The sequence below is a fragment of the Archocentrus centrarchus genome, chromosome 17 (assembly GCF_007364275.1).
Source record: "Archocentrus centrarchus isolate MPI-CPG fArcCen1 chromosome 17, fArcCen1, whole genome shotgun sequence".
In the NCBI taxonomy this organism is placed as follows: Eukaryota; Metazoa; Chordata; class Actinopteri; order Cichliformes; family Cichlidae; genus Archocentrus; species Archocentrus centrarchus.
Window position 1 is genome coordinate 19,790,977 of NC_044362.1, and position 22,923 is coordinate 19,813,899.

General features: G+C 40.3%; 2 protein-coding genes across 2 annotated transcripts in view; one reads left to right on the top strand and one right to left on the bottom strand.

Moving 5' to 3' along the window:
- Window positions 1-210: 210 nt before the first annotated feature.
- On the bottom strand, window positions 211-2,490 carry snai2 (snail family zinc finger 2). Its single transcript, XM_030752169.1, has 3 exons — window positions 2,279-2,490; window positions 1,557-2,078; window positions 211-1,260 (listed from the first exon to the last, which is right to left on the bottom strand). Exons 1-3 carry the CDS (start codon window positions 2,355-2,357, stop codon window positions 1,079-1,081), a joined length of 783 nt encoding a protein of 260 aa, XP_030608029.1. The 5' UTR covers window positions 2,358-2,490; the 3' UTR covers window positions 211-1,078.
- A 4,116-nt stretch (window positions 2,491-6,606) lies between these two features.
- The window catches only part of sntg1 (syntrophin, gamma 1), a 37,263-nt gene continuing 20,946 nt past the window's right edge, over window positions 6,607-22,923 (top strand). The window contains exons 1-6 of the mRNA XM_030752926.1: window positions 6,607-6,927; window positions 16,810-17,129; window positions 17,775-17,824; window positions 20,429-20,563; window positions 22,553-22,609; window positions 22,797-22,854. Coding sequence (XP_030608786.1) covers window positions 17,798-17,824; window positions 20,429-20,563; window positions 22,553-22,609; window positions 22,797-22,854 — 277 coding nt within the window. The 5' untranslated portion in view covers window positions 6,607-6,927; window positions 16,810-17,129; window positions 17,775-17,797. The remainder of the gene's footprint in view (window positions 6,928-16,809; window positions 17,130-17,774; window positions 17,825-20,428; window positions 20,564-22,552; window positions 22,610-22,796; window positions 22,855-22,923) is intronic.

The window sequence follows — 22,923 nt, forward strand, 5'->3', positions numbered from 1 at the left end:
GAGTGCAGATCAATATAGCTAGCATGTGTTAAATTTCAAGATTGTTTGATGCCTGGACAGGTTCACAGGGAACAGGTTCAGGCCTGATTCAGAGCTGAGTCACCTCTTTCCTCATTTTCTTTCTCTTTTTTTTATTTTTTTTACATCTACATAACATGAGATGGTGCAAGCCGGATTATATATCATTTACTTTTGCGGTATTTATTTCATTTGAAGCGTGTGACGATCAGTCAAAGGAGCTGCTCATACATCAAGGAAGGCTTGACAGAAGAAAAGCAACTCGTGCATGAGACCAAAAGAATTATACAAAATGTCATGAAACTTTATTTTCAAAAGTGTCATGATAATATGAAAATATCAAAACCATTTAGCATCACAGTTTTCACTGTTAATATACAATCATCTCAGTCACACTTACATTCAATATATAAAAATATAAAAGGAACCTGTTGCTGGAAAATACATATTATTGCTGAGTAAAACTGAGGCACTTGTATTGCTTTCTGAGTGCTGGTGAACTGTTTCTAAAGACTGTGCAAAAGTTATAATAATTTCACCCTAACTCTAAGTTTGCACTTCTTCCCTATCTAGCAATGGCTTCAATATTCCTCTGATTATACTGCCATTCAAAATGCACCTTTTGGTACTGCTTGTATTAAAAAAAAAACAAAAACAAAAAACAAACAAACTGCATAACAGCCACTGAGAGATATTGGTACAAACACTGTAGATAGCATTGTGAAGGCATATAAAAACTTTCTAGACATGCAGAAAAGTGCATGAATAGCACAGGTAGGTGAGTACATGGTTTGACAAAGCTCGACACTGATTGCAATCACAGAAACACTGCTTGAAACGCGTGGCTTGTGTGCACTGAGCTATTTCACACTCTGAAATTAAATCGACCGGTAGTAGAAAGAAAAAAAAAAAAAGTCTGTATATTTGTGAACAAACCCCTTTTGGTGTGATTCCCTAACAGTTCTCCTGGGCTTGGAAAAGTAAAGAAGAAATAGAGGAGAGTTTTTGTTTTTCTTTTTTTTTTTTTTGGTGGTGGTGGTTGTGGAAAAGGTATCCCAGTTCAGTGTGCTACACAGCAACCAGATTCCTCATGTTTGTGCAGAAGAGACATCCTGGAGAAGGTTTTGGAGCAGTTCTTGCATTGGTATTTTTTCACATCTGAATGGGTCTGTAGGTGAGCCCTGAGATTGGACCTGTCTGCAAACGCCCTGTTGCAGTGAGGGCAGGAGAAGGGCTTCTCTCCTGGTAAAGCAGAAATGAGAGAGGACATTGTCAGCGATTGTACACCCAGAGCCACTGTGGACTTTTTTTTTTTTTTTTACTGGTTGCAACACAGTTTAAAAGGAAAGCACTATACTTCAAGAAAGAAAAACTGCAAACTGACAGAAAATAATACCAGTCTGAGAGTTTAGCCTCACTACAACACAGTGGGGAGTTGTTATAAGGACTAAGTCATACAGCATGTTGAATCTGTTCCTGAAGAATCAAAGTTACTTCTTCACACAGCAGGCCCCACTCTTATTCCCCAATTCACTCACCAGTGTGCGTCCTGATGTGTCCCTGGAGTAGCCACGGTCTTGAGAACGCTTTCCCGCATATTTTGCAAACACAAGGCAAGGTGTGAGTCCTGATGTGCATTTTGAGAGCCCCCAGGCTAACGTACTCCTTCTCGCAGTATTTACAGCTAAAGGATTTCCTCGTTTGGGCGTCGCAGTGCAGCTGCTTATGCTTGAGCAGTCCAGAGTACGTGGAGTAGGATTTGCTACACAAACTGCATTGGAATTTCTCTGCCTCAACTCCGTGAGGGTCTGTCAGCTTGGGCAGCATCTGCTCGTCTTCATCGCTCCTCGGGCTTTCGGAGCCGCTGTGGTCTTTAGAGGAGGTGTCGGAGAGCGATGAGGGGTATCCAGAGATGGGGGAGAGGTCACTGGGGAGCGGAGATAGCGGCAAGTTGCTAGTAGTCCACACTGTGATGGGGCTGTACGCCGCCGGGCTCAGGATCTCCGGCTGGGGGATGACAGACAGGGGAAGGCCCTTGTAGATGTGCGGTGTGATGAACACTGAAAAAGACAGCAAAAGTGAAAGAGTTATAAGATGCTTGCTGTGATGACTTGAGTGAAGAGCACAGATTTCAAAAGAGAGTCTGATGAGTTTGAAACGAAAGCAACTTCTGCAAAGTAAAAATGCGACTGCCTGTAAGAAACACAACTTTTCAAACTTTGTAAAGTTAACAGTGCTGCTTTAATTTGAAAAACTTTACCTGTTGGACTTTCCAACTCGCTATAATTTGGCTTCTTTGCGGAGTTTATGTGTTTCTTGACCAAAAAAGAGCGTGGCATCTTGGAAAACAAGAAGTCAACTTTGGCAAACTTTTTTTCTCTTAGTAAAGAGGAGATGAGCGTCAGTTTGCTGCGCGAAGACGGAAATCCTTATTGCTTAAGTCCAGTGGAGTGTCATGGTGCGTCGCTGCGCTCTTGGAAACAGTGCAGTGGGTAGCTGTAAAGAGCTGTAAATACTGCGTATCAGGTGCATGGGAGGAGCCATCTACTTCTATTTACATATACTGGGAGCTCAAACCAATTACATTTCGCGTGTACCACTGAACTGTAAAATGCGCCTTCAGCCTATAGTCGCGCATGCCCCCCTACGGGGCTGGGTTAGTGCCATTTATTCCAGTAAGACAGGTGCTTTGTGCATAAAAGTGCAAAATTTGTTTGTGGTTCAAGCGTACAAGCGGGTTACTTAACTGCATTGACATGAGGAGCAGGAGTAAAGTAAATCACCCCAAATTAAACCACAAAGTGCAGATCTTTTTTCTTTTTCTTTCTTTTTTTCCTTCTTCTTTTTTTTTTTTTTTAATATTGATGCAGCTAAATAAAAGAGGGTGCGAGGGAAAAAAAAGGAATTAGGACTTCAGGGTGACATAGATTAGCTACTTAAAATGCCATCGCTAATGCAATCACTGCACGGAGTGTGCACAGTGTCACTGATGACTGTTGTGTTATAAACCTCTGGGGACTTGATTATCCTTTATGGGTGGCATGCCTGAATTGGTGGATGCTTCTACCTACACCACCATGCATAATAATGTTGATGATAATAAATGGATTGATGAAAGAGAGGAGGTTTATATATATATATATATATATATATATATATATATATATATATATACGTTTACAAATCACTATCTCTAGACTTCTTAAACAGGCAAGTGACTGCAGGATCCATGCAAACCACCAACTGACCAAACTGCATGCTGCCATCCACATTGTCATTCACTGGCTAAGCCAAAGAGTGGCTCTTTCTAATGCAGCTTTCTGCGGGAAAAGCCACACATTTCCTTGCCAATAATGCAATAAGGCATTCATCCTTTAAATGTAAATTTAAGTGTAGTTCCCTCTCAAGGTCAGCATCATACCATAATCAAATTTATCCCTGCTGCTGCTGAACTGGACAGGGAGAGGCAAACTTAGCAGTGTACGCCCCCTTGTGTTGGAGTCAGTTCTTCTGAGAGAGGTGTGAGTCTTACATCTAAGCTAACAGGGCAGGAAAAAAAAAAAGAAACCCACAAAGGCAAAGGCTTAGCTATGGTGATATTGAAAAGCAGCTCCTGGAGCACTTTGATTGGCTGGGTCAGCAGATATGAAAAGCTCCTTATGTCTGGGGCAAGCCTTAAGTTAATTGTGAACTGCTTATCTTATCTAGAAAACATAATTGCAGATCATGAATAGTTTCCCTTTGTGCCTGCTTGGATTATAAAGGGAAAGGAAGGTTATCTGCGCATAATAACTCCCAGCTACTGTCACACATTCGCCACTCTGTAGGCACGTAGGATGGGTGAGAAATGGTGGTGTTTGGTGGTGATCCAGCAGAAAACATTGTGCACTGTAGAAGATAATGCTTTGAAATCAATATTACCCAGCAAGCAAGTGAAGCACTGCATGCACGCTCAGGTGAAAAATGTCTCCTTGCAGTTTTCATGCTTCAGTTATGTTCTCTGCATTCAGAGCATGTGGATGCTGTTCTACTGACAGTAATGAAGAGAGGGTGGGCAGAAGCTTGGAGCACCATCTGAAATCATAACACTAATTCTGAAAAGCAGAGGATGTAGTTTATGAGCTCTAAAATTAATTAACGGAGAGGAAGCCTTGAATCTTTGGCCCTACATCATGTCAAAACAGGACTGGGTAACACCAGCAAAAATGTGCTCAATTAAAATGTGAACAAGCTTTGTGGTCAAGCACAGGTGTTTTCTGCTAGACAGTCTGTGCACCTCTGCTTTTATTGCAGTAAAATGTGAACCACGAGCACAGTACAGGAGGGCAGATTGGATAAGGCTGTTTTCCAGTGTCATGTTTTCATATTATAACCAAAGAATTTTCACTAAATAGGAAACGATCAATGACATTCATCACATTTGAATTCAAATCATTTGTAACCAGTACATGAATATGTTATCGCCATTTTCCTAATGAGCCTTTCCCACTTCAAACCAGTGAGGAGAGAGCACACACACACACACACACACACACACACACACACACACACACACACACACACACACACACACACACACACACACACACACACACACACACACACCCAAAGAAAAATCATGAAATAACTGCAGCTGTCCTTGTTTTGGCAGCTAACAGTTTGTATGTGTAGACCCTCATGGCTCATATTAAGAAGCTGATTAAGAAAATGGGTTTAGCTCTGTTGCACCACCTTTGTTGTTGCTGTTGTTTTTTTGTTTTTTTTAAAAATACTCCTTCTGATAGCGTACCTCAAATGTAGATTGGTCTGAGATGGTGGCCAAGTTTTCTTGATTTTAAAGTCTTCAGGCAGTGGCGTGCATCGAAATCACTTGTATTTCAATGTATGCTAAAGCAGTAAAGCTGAGTCAGCTGCCATAATAGTTATGACAGAATTATTGCAAGTGATGGTGGAAAGTCTGAATTTTTAATGACACAGCCAAAGAAACTGTAAGTCAAATAGATTAAAGCTGTAATAAGGTCAAATAATCTTCCCATCCAAGGCTTCTGTTGGGACCTACCTGTAGACTATATAACATCATTAGTACAGGTGTGAATTAGCTTTGGTGATAATGGACCACAGTCAAGATTTTGTGAAGGACAGCCTTACTGCTGAAGACACCTATAGAGGCTGCTGTTGTATGGTGAAGAGTGAATTCAGTGAGCACTTCCATTTATTATCTCCCAATCACACAACTCCCCTTGGCATAGATAGCCACGAGAACAGCTGTAGGTTGCTGGATCAGTACTGTGTAGTCCAGTGCAGCAGGTTTTGACCCTTAATTAACAAGCCTTAATTAACAGGCTAGAAATATATGTATATGTGGACTTCAGACTGCAATGTGCCCAAGCGCTGCACAGTTTATGAGTAAATGCTGTCTGAGACTCGCTGCTCAGGTTTGCAGGCAGCTTGAAACGTCAGAGGAGTCAACTTGCTTCATGTGGGGAAACAGCGGGATCTTTCAGCTGGCATGATGACAGCATGGAAAATAAGGAGCACCTGGTCAGCCTGCGCAGCTGCTCACGAGAGGGCCTGAGGGAGAGAATCCAAATACTACTGAGTGACTGAATGCATGTACAGTGTGTGTGTGTATGTGTGTGTGTGTGTGTGTGTGTTCACTGAGAGCACAAACTGAGTCAGTGTCTGACTGTGCAAGACTGAGAAAATCCACCCATGCCTTGTTTTTTTTTTCCCTTTTAAAAACCATTCAGCTCAGAACATTGTAACACACATATACCCATAATTTTTAAGAATGGACTATACATGGAAGCCAATATAAATGTATTTTTCTTTTGGTCACCTGTAACTGGGCAAAGTTTGGTGGAATCTGTCAGATTTTTCCATAATTTTGGAGGATTTATATTAATTTCCAGGAGAAATCTGAACCTTTTCATAACCTTAATCTAAACCCAACCCAACCCTTTCCAGACCAGAACTTCAATCTAAAAATCAATGAATTATGCCATGGGGGGGTTAAAACGAAGACAGATCCCCACAATGTGACAGTTTGGACAGATTTATGTCCACACAGCATGTGCAATACTATTAAAGGCACACTTTTGGATTTCACTTTCTAAATGCGTTAACTTAACACCAGCCTTCGCCTAAACCCAATATGAACCCTCAAAAAGCCCCTTTGAAGATCTGTCAGAAAGTGAGAAACGGCCACAATGCCCTCACATTTCACAAATGTCCTCCCTCCCAAGGTCTAAAACTCAAACTGGTCCTCAGAAAGATAGACGTACGAGCTGGCAGGCACACACATGCACAGAGCACCGCAGTGCACGCAAATGTAATTGGTAGAAACAGAAAAAGGCTTTGTGATATTAGTGTGTGTAATGTGGGACAGAGCGGCAGGCGTCCCTGAAAACCGAAAAAAAAGAAAAAGAAAAAAAAAGTAGAATCATGTAATATTTATGGATCCAGAGTTGTGAGGGTGCCTTGGGTAAACGAAGGCGATTGACGCGCGCGTTGAACCAGCCGCATGTGATTTCCAGCCTCAGTCATTTTGGCAGCGCGATGCGAGAGAGAGAGAGACAGACACGGAGCTGTGAAAGCGGACCTTCTGCCAGAGATGTCGACGGAGAGGAATCCCTGAAACCACCGCTGCCCAGGAAATATGGACAAATCTGGTTTGGTGTGCGAGTGCGGGCTGTTTTCTGTCGGTTTTTGCATATTGCTACAGTGTAGTGGACCAGGATACCGTGTGGGCGATGCTGCCACAAGGGATACAGTGTGATTTCGCAGAGATGTTTTAGTAACCGATGCATAAATTAAAATAACAAGAAAAAAAAAAAACAATCACATGATTGATTGATTGGAGTCCAAAGGAATCTAATAGGACATCGCCACCTGTTACTAGAAAACCAGGTAAGCCTCACATACCTTTTGTCGCTTTTGCATTTAAGTCCACGACGAACATAGGTAGTTAATTAGAATGTCCAGTATCCGTGAAATGAAACATTAATCCACGCACAGTGCACTTTTTTCGAGATGTTATTTGCTTTAGTGGTGCGCTGAGATTTATCTACCAGTCACCTATGATATGATGATAATAAACCATGGCATCTGCGAATAGTTACGTTTGTGTGATGCAGTTAGCGGAACTTGCGATGGGCCTCATGGTAAAACAGTTTCCTTAATATATGACATGCATGGGATATATGGGCTTGTAGAAACCTTTAACACTGGCTCGGTGCAGGTACACAGGCAGCACCCGCAGTTCCTCCAGCCAGTGCAGTGGCAGCAGACCTCCATAGTGCTATTCAGCTGCGTTAAAGTACTCTCTTTGCATTGGATGCCAGTAATCGACAACATCCCCACTTTAAAAAAAAATGCCATTTTTACATCTCAAACGTCACTCAACTATTCACAAATCCTTCAGCAGCCCTGCGTCTTCTTTCTCGATCCTTCCCAGCTTCTTCTTACAGAAAGCATCAAGGCAAACGTCCATCTGTGGTAAACCTGAGGAGTATTTCAGCCTGCTGCTGCTGCTGCTTCTGCTGCTGCTGACGCTGGCCCTGTGTGCTTTATTAGCCTCGCAGAAAACTCTTGAATCCCTGAGTGTTTCACAAAATTTACGATGCTTCCCTTACTATAAACTGGTGTGGCAGGGTGCTTACAAGAAAGGCTTGCTTTTAATCCATTATAGGCTGACAGACAATCATTGCAGTGTGTCTCTAAGAAGCCCACTGAAATGTAGAAATCAGGCTTCACCTCAGTGGTTTCAGGCTTGTAGCTTCAGTGTGTCCAGCTCGGTGCTCATACAAGCATATTGAGCTGCGCTGCTCCATTCCCTGGTCATAGGTCAGGTGCAATCTGTTTGATATACTGTGGGTCTCACTTCCTACAGAGGGACACACTTTGACATGTCATTGATGATTTTATGTGCTAGCACATGCATCCCCACCCCTGTTTCTGCTTACTGTATGTTCTAAATCAAGGAGGTGTTTGGTCCAAGTAGCAGAGGTACACTGTCAGGAAATCAGGCCTGAGTGAAACAGTGTCAGTCATGTGTGGTCCATATGTCGGGCGGGGGAGAGATAGCCAGGGACAACTTGTTTGAATCCTCCACACTGTGTTGCACTCTGGATCTGCTGATAACTGGCGACTAGACACTGACTTGTACCCAACAAAATTATGATCTAAAGCCTACACACATACACATCGTTGATTGATTTGGAAACAATGTCTGCACTGCACAACTAAGTGTTCCTCCACACTAATCAATAATCTGCTGTTTCTCCTGCAGCTGAATCCCACTGGGTCACTTAAAAATCTAGACTAGTTAAACGTCTTGAAATACGCAAGTGGGAAAAGCCGTTATAAGGCATCACTAGAAGCAGGGAATGTACACATTGACATTAATTATGTATGTTAACACATTCAAAGTGCTGTTACACTCCCCCAGCATCACCCAGTAGCTTGATATGTAATAGAGAAACTCTGCATATTTAAGGATTCCACATTCCGTACCCTAAGTGAGGCCTGAGTTCATTTTTTTAATGCCACATGACTTTATTCAGTGACCTATTTTGATCATAAAAATGAGTGCCGGCCTGAAAATGTTGCACAAATTTCTTGACAACTGTGGCAGAGGAAACTCAAAAAGTAGCAGCCAGGGTAAGGAAAATAAAAGGTGAAAATGAAAACAGCTTTTTGTGCATTTAAAGGATGTGCTATAGTCCTTCAAACATTTTCCTCCAGCAGTTGTTCTATCTAAAAGGCATTTGATAGGCTGGACATCTTCATTACAATCTCGCCCCAGAGCTCAAAAGCGGAGAGGAAAAATGTATCACACCTGATGTGTCTGTGGGGCTTTTATAGCAACTGTTTGTCCAGCCATCCATACAAACTGCTCCAGATGTTGAATTCGCAGGGGAGGAGCCATATGCTTTTATTTGCGGCGTGATGTATGAGCAGCACAAATAAAAAGGGAACTGTATATATTTCTCTCTGAGGGAGCGCACAGGGAAAATATATTAGTGGTCTGTGCCACAAAGTTGCTGTCATGCAACAAGAAAACCATTAGTCTGGCTTAGCGGAGACTGATGGCTAATGAAGCAAATGCACACCAAACTCTTCATGGCGGGGAAGACAGAAGACACAACTCTCATTTATATGCACCTCATATAACAGCCCATCTGATTTAGAGGTTCAAGACTGCAACGCAGACTTAACTCACTGAAAGCTACACCTAGATGATAACTGCTATAAGAAAACCAATAAGGGTTTATAATACCAATAATGATTAATGGGACAAGCATGCTACAAGTAACAAAACCTGGTGTAGAGAACCTCTACACCTCCAAGAGTGAATTTCTGTTGAGGGAGAGTAGTGTTTCCTTAGTGTTTTACAACCTGTAAGGAGCCCAGGCCAGACAATTTTAGGTCACATTTGATTAATGTGGAGAATCTGCTTGTTCATTAAGCACTGCTGCCCTGACAGCACGCCACACTCGCAAATCAGGCTCAATAGATGGAGGTCTTGTGCACTGTAAACTGTGGTGTTTTCTTTTTCCCTGTGAATGATTTGCAGTTCATTCAACATGTGAATTGTAAAATAGGGCAAACATAGTAAAACAACCCTCAGTTGCACAATTTTTAACTTATGGTTGCGGAACAACTTTATGACTTCAACTTGAACAACTGTGAAATGGTGCATGCCACAAGTTTATGTTGGGCTAAAGCAACTAGGCAAGCAAAGTTATTTTATTCATGCCATGTAAGACCAAGTTTTCACTTCAAGAACCACAGTTGTAAAGTATGAAATATACGTAGATACATTTATTACTGGAAAACTTGATATCATCCAATTCTGGAGCTGCTTCTTCCACAGAGAGCAGAAAAGGGGGCACTGATAGGTTCTCTCAAATTAGATAATAAGCAGCCTGGAAGCCTGGCTGGTGCTCGAGACCTGCTGATTGAAGATGCCTCAGCAGAGACCTCAAGGTTAGATCATTGCACTCCAGCAAATGCTCCACCAAGTATGAGACTTACATCACCAAATGGAGGGACCTACCTTGAAAAATACTTCTTAGGTATTAAAATCACATTAAAATCAACTTGAATGCAGTTTAAAGATATCACTTTGATAAACTTTTTAAACTTTCCCTATTTCCCTATAGTTTACAGAATTAACAATTTGTGTATTAAAAGCCATTGGTTGCTTCCCTACATACACATTGTGTAGTGAAATTCAATGGACATTTTTCTAGTAAATATGTTGTGGCTCAAACAATCCCACAGGAATCATTCTTATCTCCGAGGCTATATTCTGTCTTTAATTCATATAAATCTTCCAAAGAGAGCTTTATCTTTCAAGTCTGTCCATGCATAAACTTACGTATATGTTCAATCGCCCTACCCAATCCCAAGATAGAAATTTTCACATCACACATTATGAGTTTATAAATAATTTGTCCAAGCATTTGAGAGATAGCGCTATACTTTCCTACTTTATATTTAGCAAGTGAACAGCTGTGTCCCTCGACTGTGTAGCATCATTTCAATGTAGCCCAGCCTTCAGCAATATGCTGAGCTTTTTAATCCTTTCATGTACTCACCACACAGCGTGGTGCCATTTCCAGACCCTAAAGTACCCCCCTACGAGGCAGTTCAGGCTTCATTGGTTAAAATCTAAAAATGATGGCATGCATATATATATATTTAGTATCCATTCATAATTAGGAGAATTAATTCTATAATTCAGTGTGGTATAAAGGCTGTTTTTCATTTGTTGAACTCAATTAAGACCCTAATGTAAGATATCATGCTTGATACAGCCTATTTATCCTTAGGCATTGCATCATAATGTCGTGTGTTATATTTAAAAAGAAGTACAGTCCAATTAAAGAACCTGTCAGCAGCAAACGTGCTGCAGGATCAGTTGAGTGCATAGTTTGTTATCCATCGTGTGCCTGTTTCTGCTCCCAGATATCCAGCGATTTAATAGGGAATCAGTTTGTGAGATGATTCTCACTGATTTAAGTTGGCACCTACCTGATATCTGGTGGCTCCCTGCTGCCAAAAAACATAAATCATAGTCAGGAAGGTCATGAGCTCAGTCTATAAATGTGTCCATCACTAATTTATTCCTCTGCCTATCATTCATGAGCATCTGGCATGAAGAGTGCCACTGGCTGTACCTGGGGGTCTCAGGTATTGACTTACGAGGTAATAAAATACTTTTTTTTTTCTTTTTGACAAATACGCTAAAAACTAAAAACATGATGAGGTGCTCTTTGCATCTTGCCCCAGTGATCAATCTCAAACATAATCAGAAAGAAAAGAAAGAAACGTAGCACCTCTAGCGTTACACAAAAACAGGCCCCATTGAATACAAGATGTACTCTGTAAATACGCAACTGTTCAAACAGCTGCCTATTGACATGAGCCTGTTCACTGCTGGAGTAAGACTGAGGGGTGAGCTTATTAGCGTCAGCAGGAGAGAAGCCGGCACACAACAGCTTTAGCACAATTCTTTATATTAAATCCAAATGATCAGTCATAAGTCATCAGTCTGCAAACATCCACTTATCGCAGCTTAACAGTTGTGGCCTTTTTTTTGTTATTGCTTTAAATTGTATGTTATGTTTGGGATAAAACACAATAGCTAAAAAAGCTGCCTCAGATATTATGTTTTGATGTTATTTAGAAAATAACAGCAGATTCCCAGACTATCAAAATTCATAGATTTTATCCTCTCACATGTCTTCTTTGGTAGAAAACTGAATTTATTCCAGTTATGGATTGCTGATCGCATCAACTTCACAGCTTACTTTTAAAGAACATTATAGCCATGAAGCTAGGTGATGTAAGGCAACGGCTTTCTTTGTGTGCTGCTCATTTTTATGAAACATAAAGTTCGTGCTCCAGAGACAAAGTCAAAACAGATCACTGCATTGGCTCTTAAAACTTTAATCCATACCTACCTAGAAGAAACAGAAAAAAAAACCCCACAAAGCAGCTACAGTTCTCAGTTTCTTCTCAAAACAAAAATGAAGAAATTAGTTACAGCAGGTAAAAAAGTATATTTGGTGGTCATGAGGACTCTAAACCAACTGATTTACAGATTTAAATCCAAAAAATGCCTGAAATGATTGTAAATACAAAAGAGAAGGGGCCAGAAAATCTTCAAAAATACATAAAAAATCTTTGTCTTGTTGCTAGAGCCCAACTGATATCGGCGGACCGATATTATAGACTGACATTAGTTATTTGCTGATCTACTGGTATCAACATTAATAACAGCTAAAAAATGAAAAGTAAAAAGTAAAGAAGTGACGGGAGAGAGATCATTTAACTATGAGTGTTGATGTTGCATAATTTTTCCACCAGATGACACTCTGCAACTTCCTTGCTGGCAACACGTTTGCAAGGTCACAATGACAACAACCAGCTGATTTCAGCAGAGTTGAGCGGAGCATAAACGAGTCAGTAAATAACCATGTGTAACAAATGTTAGGGAATTCTGTTTAGGTTTCATGTAGCTGAAAGAAAAAAGTCAGCTCCCCAAATATTGGTATCAATATCTGTATCGGTCTAAAAAATCCTATATCAGACTGTAAGAGTTAATGTCTCTAACCATAAACAATTATGATTACAGCTCATAAATAATTATTGTAGGATGATGTAATTCAAAGTTTTCCAAATTGTCTCTAAAGCTTTAGAAGTTGTATACTGGATTCAGAAGGTGTACATATTCAACATTAGATGAAGCTGGCAGATCATAACAGAAATTTCATTGTTTTGTCACATGAGCTGGCAGATCCTGTGAAATTTCATCAGTGCAGTGCCGTTGCTGTTGAGTGGAACTGTTTTGAGACGCCATAATATTTGTGTAACATAATACCTCCTATCATCACTCTCCAAATTAAAAAGCTGCACTCTCAGGCACCATATGTTCCAAGTTGCAGAACAAATGAACATACAGTAAGTGAAACCCATCTCAATTTTCGAGTGGCAAAGCTACGTTTGGCGGAGCACTCTGCAGACAGCTGCTCCACCTACGCACGAATGGCCATTTATCATCCTGTATGGGCCACAGCTGTCCTCAGGTCTAAGAGATGGAGATGTCACGTTACAATCTCCACATCAGCCAGGCAATCTCACTCTGCTCTCTTTCTGTGTTTTCAGCCATTGTGTCAAACACAAGAGCGTTATTTGAAAAACATTGCTTGGCAAATTGGTGGGACTGAAAATATCTGATGGCGTTTGTTGTAAAAGGAGTTTCGCTGACTCGACTTAAAAGGCACAAAAGGTTCGTTCCTGTTTCATCTTTGGAGAAGCGCTGGCGTCTGACAGGATATACAGGAGGGCACCTGTGAACACAAAGTGCTCATATCAGAGCTGCAGACACATTTTTCAGCTGACCATGTGAAGGCATTCATTTTTAAAGCAGGTCTGCAAATGATGTCAGGATTTTTCTTACATCCGTTGCACACGGCCGGCCTGACAGTGACACAGACAGTGTGGGGAGCATGTAGAGACAAAAGCTTCAAAAAGTCCAGTTTTTAAAGTTAATAACAGTGCTTAACCATGTCAATGAAACTAAAATACATTGACAAATTTTGGAGAAAAAAAAAAAGGAAGTTGTATGTGAAAAATGTGTGGTTTATTATTTAAAACTGGTATCAATAATTGTCAGGTTTCTTCTGTAATAATCACCATAAAGAAATAGGACTGTTCATATCAATTTGAATATCACAGATCTTTAAATCAAATTTAATACAAAATGTATTGCATTTTGCCAAGTTTTGCACTTTCTTTGCAATATCTAAAAACACCAATCGCACGTTTCTAGACTTCAAAGCGACATATTTCAGCTGAATTTGTCTGAATGAGCATTCTAAACTTACAAATAATCAAATTATTATTAGAAATATAGAGAGAAAAGTAACAAATATCATTAAATGATGGGTGATGGGATATGATGGGATAACAATCACAGTTGGTACAGATAAATTAGTCTTTTATCTTCTGTTAAACTAGGAGAAGTTTATGAAGGACATCTTAAAGCAAATACAGTGCAGTATATTCTGCTGCAGTACAGTCTTACAGCAGTAAAGTGAATTTTCCCTCCTTATTTCCATTAACCTGAAGACAGGTTTTCATCAGACCAGTGTCTTATTGACTCATTCATGTCCATGTACATGAACTGAAGATTTTTCACCTTTAAAAGGGGAAAAGTCCATGTTTAGAGGTCAGAAGGGTTTAAAGTGGCATTAATAATTTTATCGTTAACACAAATGAATGTAGTTTGAGTCCCATCTGGGACAGATGCCTTTATTTTATTTTATTTTTAATACTTTTTAAAAGGAAAAAGACTTGGTCAGCTTTTAGGCAATAAAAAGCCCCTCTGTTAGGTTTAGATAATAAAACTACTTGGTTACATTTAGAAGAAAAGATCACAGTTCATTTTAAAATAAAATGATGCCACTTTTTTCAAAGCTTCACTTTCTTGGTTGTCAGGGTAACTCTGTAGACCTGACAGCATACGTGTTGCACACACAAAACATAATCATTGATGCTGACTGTGTTGTAAAAACAGGCCAATTCAGGTTCATGTACAGAAGCAAGTAGATTGTTTTTGTGACTGTTTAACATTTTTCCACAAAACCGGGCTGAAGATTGAGCAGATGAAGTATTAAAAATATATCTCACTCATCAGCAACGCCACAAACCACATAATAAAAAACAAACAAAAAAACAAAATCCCTATAAAAAGGTAGTTAGTTAGTTAGTGAAGCATTATTCATTCAGGACACCCCACTGGGATGAAGACCTCTCTTGCAAAAGAGACCTGAGAACAAATTGCACACAATCTGTAAGCTAAAGACAACCATCACACACACAATCACACACACACACACACACACACACACACACACACACACACACACACACACACACACACACACACACACACACACACACACACACACACAGAAATATGAGCAAGTAAAGCTTTACAGCCACCCAGAGAAATGAGTGTCTTCACAGCTTCAAGCTGTGTTGCAGCTCATTCCAGTATTAAGGTGTGCGTAATTCTGGAAACCATTCTTCACCAGTTCAGAATTTGTGTGAGGAATTTTCCTCTCTCCTGTGAGAGGTTGAATCAACACCTCAGAACCCAATTCAACAACAACAAAAAAAAGATCATTAAAACTGTTTATCATTGTGGGATTTATTACACTGTGTTAGCTAGTATTTAATCTGCTTTAGGTATATTGATTGCTGGGTGGTGGAAACAAATACTTGCTTAGGTTCTAAAGACGGCGGGAGGAGATATTGGTGAGTCATTAGCTAATAATTAGTTCATAATGATCCACTACTTATTTTAATTATCAGCTACTGTTTTCATGCTGCCTCAAATAAGGCATCACACTCAGTAGTTCAGTAAACTCAGTAAATGTCTGTTACTAAAGGATTACCTCACCTTCACCTGCTGTTTATGTGTCCATTCATGAAAAGAGAAGCACTATGCTCACATCATCACAATGAAAGGTTTACCTGATAGACAAAAACACGTTTAATTCAATATATCAAGAAAATCATGTAGTTAAAATGTAGCAAATAGGCATAAAAGCTGAACAGGAATGATACATTTTATAGAGTTCAATGTTCACAAAATTTGACACATCATTACAAAGAAAACAACGTTCAAAAGGAACTGACTGAAAGAGACACATGTTTACACTGTGTGGATAAAAGTACTGGGCCACCTTTAGGAGCTGCTCGGCCATGGAAGCCCATGCCATGAAGTTCCCAGCACACAATTTTGTGTTGCTGTTAATGCCGGAGGAGGTGTGGAGCTTTGCAAGTAAAATGCACATGTGCATTCATTGAGCTTTTTGGAACAGCCCATTCTTTCATAGATGTAAGGAAAGGCAGACTGCATGAATCGTTGCTTGATTTTATGCACTTTTAGAGGTGTGGCCCAATACGATTATCCATAAAGTGCACTGTTGCACAGTAGAGGTGCCTCAATTTCAACAGGTGTCGATCTGTTGAAATTGATCATATTTCTATTTTAAACAAAGCATATATATTACGCTTTGAGAGCTTCTTCTGTTTTCATTCAGCTCCTCTTCCTTATAGGTGCTCCTGCTATTGTTCTCTGCTCTGTTCTCCAGTGATTAACAAATACATTTGCGAGTTTCACTAAGGCTACTTTTACTGTATAATCAGAAGACAGCGATTTATGCATGAAATGTGGCCTCAGATGCATATACTGTGAGTTCTTTTTAATCCTGCAGAACAATGATCAAAGTAGCAATGCTGCAACTCAACAAAAGTGCATACTAACGAGGAGGGTTTTTCAAGGATGAGCAACTGGAAGAGCTGGGGAAGTTAATAAATGTGTGGAGACAGTCATGTATGCTTAGCATACAAAAAAACAGAAGAAAAGGGAAGAATATGAGTTAATTGCATTTTGGCATTCATGTACTTGAAACCAAAGTGGGGTATTTGAGAGGATCCTTAATCTTACACTGAGGAATGAGATTCACAGTTTTGAGTTTGTGTTTGGATCTCTGTTTTTCTATACCAGGTGCTTATTTGAAAAAAAAAAAAAAAAAAGCTGTGAATTGCTTCTGATTCATCATCCCACTTAAATGCAGCATTTACACTGAAAACACACTTGTCTGTATTAAGATTACATCTTTTCAGTCGTAGCCAGAAGCATGTAATCAACAGTCGGCCTTGTTTCTGAGCATTACTTGAAGACATTTTCTTTTTTGTTTGTTTCAGCTCTCAAGTGGTTTTAGTATCAGAATGATACCATAGCCACATCCTCCTCGTGTTGCTGCAGCACGACCGCTGATAAGGGACCTCGAGGAGAGAAACCTCACTTCACGATAGCCTCTTTTTGCTCTCCAGCACCGGCTCCACTGGGAATAATCCTGCAACACTTACAGAGTAGCAGGAGAAGTGACAGCATTGCTCCCCCACCACCCAAGTCTGACAGCCATGATCTGGGAAGGCCCTCTGGTACGACTCAGATCAGGGATCAACTCACTGTTCGATGGCTAGGGCTGAACATATAAAGAACTGGGGGCCTTTCTGCTGAGGTAAGTCTCCGACTCCCTCTGCAGCACAGGTTCTGTATATTTCAAGTGTGAGCCATTTTTTGCTCTGCACTCGTTTTGTCGAGTCAAGTGGCAGTCATGTCTGATTATAACTGAGTGGAACTGGTTTATGTAAATGCGGCTTTCTCATAACATTACTCAAGATTACTTGTGTCTGTATGGAAGGAGTCAAATCATTTAAAAAGCAGGCGTGTGATTTTTGGCGGTGCATAGCACATTACCTGTATGGAGGTAGTACTTTTGTAGCAGCATAGTTTTCCAGTTTTCTGCTTCCACCAGTAACATATGTGCATTTCTGGGAGCACTGGATTCAATATTGAAACATTTATTAGGATACCTGGGCTCTCACCTTTGCTAATAAATGATTCATTAACCATTAATGGTCTCGGGTTTTCTCCTGACATTGCTCAGTGGAGATTTTTTTTTTGTCATTTAGAAAAGGTACGTTTTGATGAAAAAAACATTTCTTTCCATTGTCTGTGTTTTGTATGAGACTATAATGAGAATAGGCATCGTGCTAACAATGCTGGTTTTAAATCAGCTCTGTGGTTTTGCTGCAGCAGGATGGTCATGTCTTTAAGCATTTGTCTCCACAGACTAACTCAGTCTTGTTTTTCTCCATTGCAGTATCCCTCACTGCATAGTAGCACATGGATTTCAAGACTTCAAATGAAGAGGTTGGTAGAATTTAATCATTGTAACAATTGAGCAAGATTATATAAAGTGCTGAGGCATTTTTAAGCACCGGGAAACTGCATTAAACCATCCAAGGTATCTTAGAGCCTGTGGCTACAACAGCAGCGCAGAAAATACAGTTTGTGCATGTGCAGTCTCACTGGACCCCCCCTTTCCCCTTTTAGTCCATCCACTGTACAACAAAAAAACAAAACAAGTAGAGCGGCACAACAAAACACACTCCTAAATGTCTTTTAGGTTTCACTTTATGAGCTCACCTTATCTGACATCCTGAGCAACAAGGGAGGGTGGTGATGATGGAGCTGCAGCTGATTCACTCTGTGATGCTGTTTCTCAAACAGAGACCAAAGCTGCTTCATTTATCACCCAGCTATCATAAATTAGTGAGTCGGCCATGTAACATACCAGCATGAAGACCATGTGAAACACTCTGTGCTTTTCATCACGCCAACTTGTGCTTACTTGTATCCTCTCTCCTTCCCTGACCTGGAAAATGTGCAGAGAGAGAGGAGGCTTCTGGAAAAGTAGGAGTGAGGAGACACAGGTGTACCCTGTGCTAAAGTCTTTTATATAATTGGAATGATGTATACATGCTGCGAGTATTTTCTTGCAGCACCGAGACATTTGCAGATAATGTAACAGAACAAAGTTGCAGAGTGATGCAATATAATGCCCACTCACCTTGTGGGTGATTAATCTAACAATTTAGGATGATTAATTGCTAGATGTTTTGGTGTCACAGAGTCGCAGCTTCTTTCACTTGCTTATTTATTAAAGAACAAGTGAGGAGATGCAAAATATACAGATAATCAGAGCCGCAGTGTTATTTTGTTGTTTTGCAATCTGACGCTGCTGTATGGTGCATCGTTGTGCAGATGGTGCTGCAAGTAAATAAATATCTCAGAAATCATAACAAAAAAACACTGACTTAGAAGATTGACAGGAATATTCATTGATAACTAAATCATTAATAGTAATACTGCTATTACAGAGCAGCCGTATTCGTCAAACTATGCAACGAAATGAATAAAGACCTCTTTTATGTCAAAGGCGTATAACAAAAGAGGTTCTGCGGGCATTCATACCAGCTGGGGTGACAAGTGTGCAGCACATCATAAGTAACTTATGTTGCTAAAGACTTACCCTGGGAACACAGGATTTCTCTTTGGGCAGCTTCAGCTCTTCTTTCCTCATATCTCTCCCTTGTATCACATCTCACACCTGGGAGGCGCTCAGATGCGAGGCACGCGATGTTGACAAGCTGATTTTCATTTTTGCTCCTGACTGTCTTTTCTCAGAATGATATGACCGCTTCAAAGTTCACTGTAGGTCCTTTCGATAAGAAATAGCAGAAAAATGCATCTTTTTTTATTTCATCCGGTTCCCATGACTAGAGTGGCCCTTGGCTAAAATAAGATTTCCTTGTAGTTTGTACCGTAAACGGTTATATGCACACTAGCAGACTACAGCTGATAATGGTGGGGTGTTTCAGGGGGATCATACTGAATTATAAAATAGGATATAAGATAAGGCTCATTATGTACAACTCAAGAGCTGCAGCAGGTCAAATAATGCTCAGCCACCTGTGATGCTGCCTGACCCGGCTAATATACAAACACTACAACCCTCATTTTGCTTGGCTAATGACTTTCACACAGACACACATTACCTCAAATAATATGAATTAATGGCTCCCTCATTTCATTTCTCACTCTGCAGCTGCAGGGGAAGGCTAAGTTCTTCACATTCCTCATTACGGGTCAAAGATAATATTCTCCACAAACTGACTTTGATTCAAGTTTGACCTGCAATTTTGAGAGATCCTCTCACTCTCTCTCTGAGAATAGCAGCCACGCAACCAGCTGTCTTGTTAACTGATGAGTGGTGTATCCTGGGTGACAAGGATGCTGACACTGGTGGCTTTCTTCTATTAGCAGTCTTGTCAGGTGAAGGTGCTCCTTTTATGTAGACCTTTTTAAGTCAAGGACAGGACAGGCATCACAATTAGCTGGGGATGAGGAAGGATACGCAGAATGCAAATGTATGCAGATTAGCATGTTTTAAACGGTTCACTGGAAACACACACACTGTTCTCACGCTTGCTTGTGGAAAGCAGGGAGATTCAAATGCAGAGGCTGATTTGATTTTAGCCACTGAATTTCACAGCTTCTTAATTTGTCACGATTTGATATAATAATACAATGTGATGATATAATTTGGGCCTCTTTGTCTCAGTGTGGATGTATAAGGCACACAAAGGGTACAAAAGTATTATCGGGACTCACAGAAAGCAGCTTATTTGAGACTCTGCTCATTATTTGAAGCCATATATCAATTGTTTTCTTATATATTTTGTTATCCAAATGTGTGTTTATTACTCAGAGCTGCTATTATGGTTATTTGTTCCAACATTAGCATTAACAGGAAGAGTAGTTAAAAAAAGAAAATAATAGACACCAAAACCCTGTTTCCTAATTTCCATGTTCATTCTGCAGCGAGTATTCTCAGTGACATTTCATTTCATGGCCAGTTAATTTAGTCATGGGGGGGATGATGAATGATTTTATCTCTCTGACTGTTCACAGACAAAGACTGGGATTTATTTGATGCAAGAAGGTAATGAGGAGCCGTTTAATATTCGACTACACTTGGCCAAAGATATTCTGACCATTCAAGAACAAGATGTCATCTGTGTGTCAGGAGAGCCTTTCTATTCAAGCGTAAGTAACCCAGTTATAATTACAGAGAGCCGCCGTGCCGCACGTCACAGAAATCAGTAACATATACAGCAGTGTGCAGTAATGAAGGTTACAACACAAAAATGCTGAGAACACTCTCGGTGTCTATGTTAATGGAAAGTCCACATGAGTGAATCTGGTCCTCATAAATCAAGTGTAGTCATTAAATAGTAATTCACCTACTGAGTTTAACATTTAGCTCTCACTTGTCATCACCTCTGACAACTTTTCCTTCACATTAATTATTGCTCGGTTTCTTATGAAAAAATATTCAGCTGAGACCCGAGTCCATGACCTTTCCCAAAATGGAATTATTCATTCAATAACATTTTCCTGGATAAAAATCTTCAAATGACAAATGGAGGTTTGTGGTTCTGTGAAACATCATTAATAATCAACGCAAAGGGCAGAGGTACCCGTGTGCAAATACAACTGTAGCATATCAGTCTAACTGCTGATGTTTTAGCCTCGCTGACCAAGTTCAGTTTAATATTTAGATCGAATTTTACATTTAAATTAAGAAATTGCTGAATTCCCGCACACCGCATACAAGAAACATCTTGAACATTACAGTGTTTTGATTATTGAGTATCATATTTACAGCATGAAATGCTGCACTCCAGTGGCTCCCACTGAAAAATGTGTCAGAGCCCACCTGAGATGATTTTTAGATTCAAAAGTTGGTGAAAGGCATACTTAAAATACACTCACTGGTCACTGCATCAGGTACGCTTTGCTTGTACTGGGTTGAACCCCCTTTACCTTCAGAACTGCTGTAATTCTTTGTGCCACAGCTCCAACAGGGTGCTGGAAACATTCCTCAGAGAGTTTGGTCCATAATGACATGACAGCATCACACAGTTGCTGCAGATTTGTTGGCTGCACATCCATGATGTGACCCATTCAGCACGTCCCAAAGGTGCTCTATTGGATTGAGATCTACTGACTGCGGAGGCCATTTGGGTACAGTGAACTCATTGTCATGTTTAAGAAACCAGTTTGAGATCATTTAAGCTTTGTAACATGGTTATCCTGCTGGAAGCAGACATCAGAAGATGGGTACGCTGTGGTCATAAAGGGATAGATGTGGTGAGCAACAATATTCAGGTAGGCTGTGGTGTTTAAAAAATGCCCAGTTGGCTCTTGTACCAAAAAATATCCCCCACACCATTACACCACCACTAGCAGTCTAAGCTGTTGATACAAGGCAGGATGGATCCAAGTATCACTTGATGTGGTCTTCTGCTATTGCAGCCCATCTCTTTGAAGGTTTGACATGTTGTACATTTAGAGATGCTCTTCTGCATTCCTTGGTTGTAATGAGTGATTATTTGAGTTACTGTTGCCTTCCCATCTGCTGGAAGCAGTCTGGCTATTCTTCTCTAATCTCTGGCATTGACAAGGCATTGTAGTCCAGAGAACTTCACTCACTGGATATTTCTTCTTTTTTGAACCATTCTCTGTAAACTGTAGAGATGGTTGTGTGGGAAAATCCCAGCAGATCAGCAGTTTCTGAAATAGACCAGCCCATCTGCCATGACCAACTATGGCACGTTCAAAGTCGCTTAAATCACCTTTCTTCCTCATTCTGATGCTCGGTTTGAACTTCAGCAGGTTGTCTTTACCATGTCTACATGCCTAAATGCATAGAGTTGCTGCCATTTGATTGGCTGATTAGATATTTGTGTTAATGAGCAGTTGAACAGGCAACCCTAACAAAGTGGCCATTGAGTGTAAAGCAGTGTATCAGAAAATCCTTAAACCATACCCAAAACATGAAAAAACAATACTGAATAAAGCAAGAAGTACCGGAAGAAGGCAAATATTTGTAAAATCATCTAAATCTGTTCAAACTTGCTGAAAGCAAAAAAACTTCTGTAGTTAGATTGTTTTAATTACTCATTGGTCATCTTTTCCATTCTGCATTTACACTCTTTCAGCATAGGTCTGAACTGTTCTTTCTAACTGCAGGAGAGGACTGTAACGATCAGGAGGCAGACGATTGGAGGGTTCGGTTTGAGCATCAAGGTAATTTAGATCCCAGCTGATTAGGTTCTCTCCTCCCAACCACCTAGAATTAAGTCTGAACAAGTGGTATTGATTAATTCCTTGTCAATGTGCAACAACTGTGTCAGCTTAGGCCACTTCTCTCAAGAGCCTTGCTCTCCATTTGTGATACCTGCATAATCCAATTCTATTTGATTTGTCTCTCTAGGGTGGAGCAGAGCATAAAATCCCTGTTGTGATATCAAAAATATCAAAGGAGCAGAAAGGTATCATGTCAGTTTCTTCACTTCCTGTCGTTTCCCTCCTCCTTTTTGTTTGCGCTAAAACGACTGTTT

Bases quoted from the DNA above. Each gene is read 5' to 3' on its own strand.
- snai2 (XM_030752169.1), bottom strand. From the start codon at position 2,357: ATGCCACGCTCTTTTTTGGTCAAGAAACACATAAACTCCGCAAAGAAG. The intron at 2,079-2,278 runs GTAAAGTTTTTC...TGTCTTTTTCAG, and splicing joins CGAGTTGGAAAGTCCAACAG to TGTTCATCACACCGCACATC. The intron at 1,261-1,556 runs GTGAGTGAATTG...CTGCTTTACCAG, and splicing joins ACACATCAGGACGCACACTG to GAGAGAAGCCCTTCTCCTGC.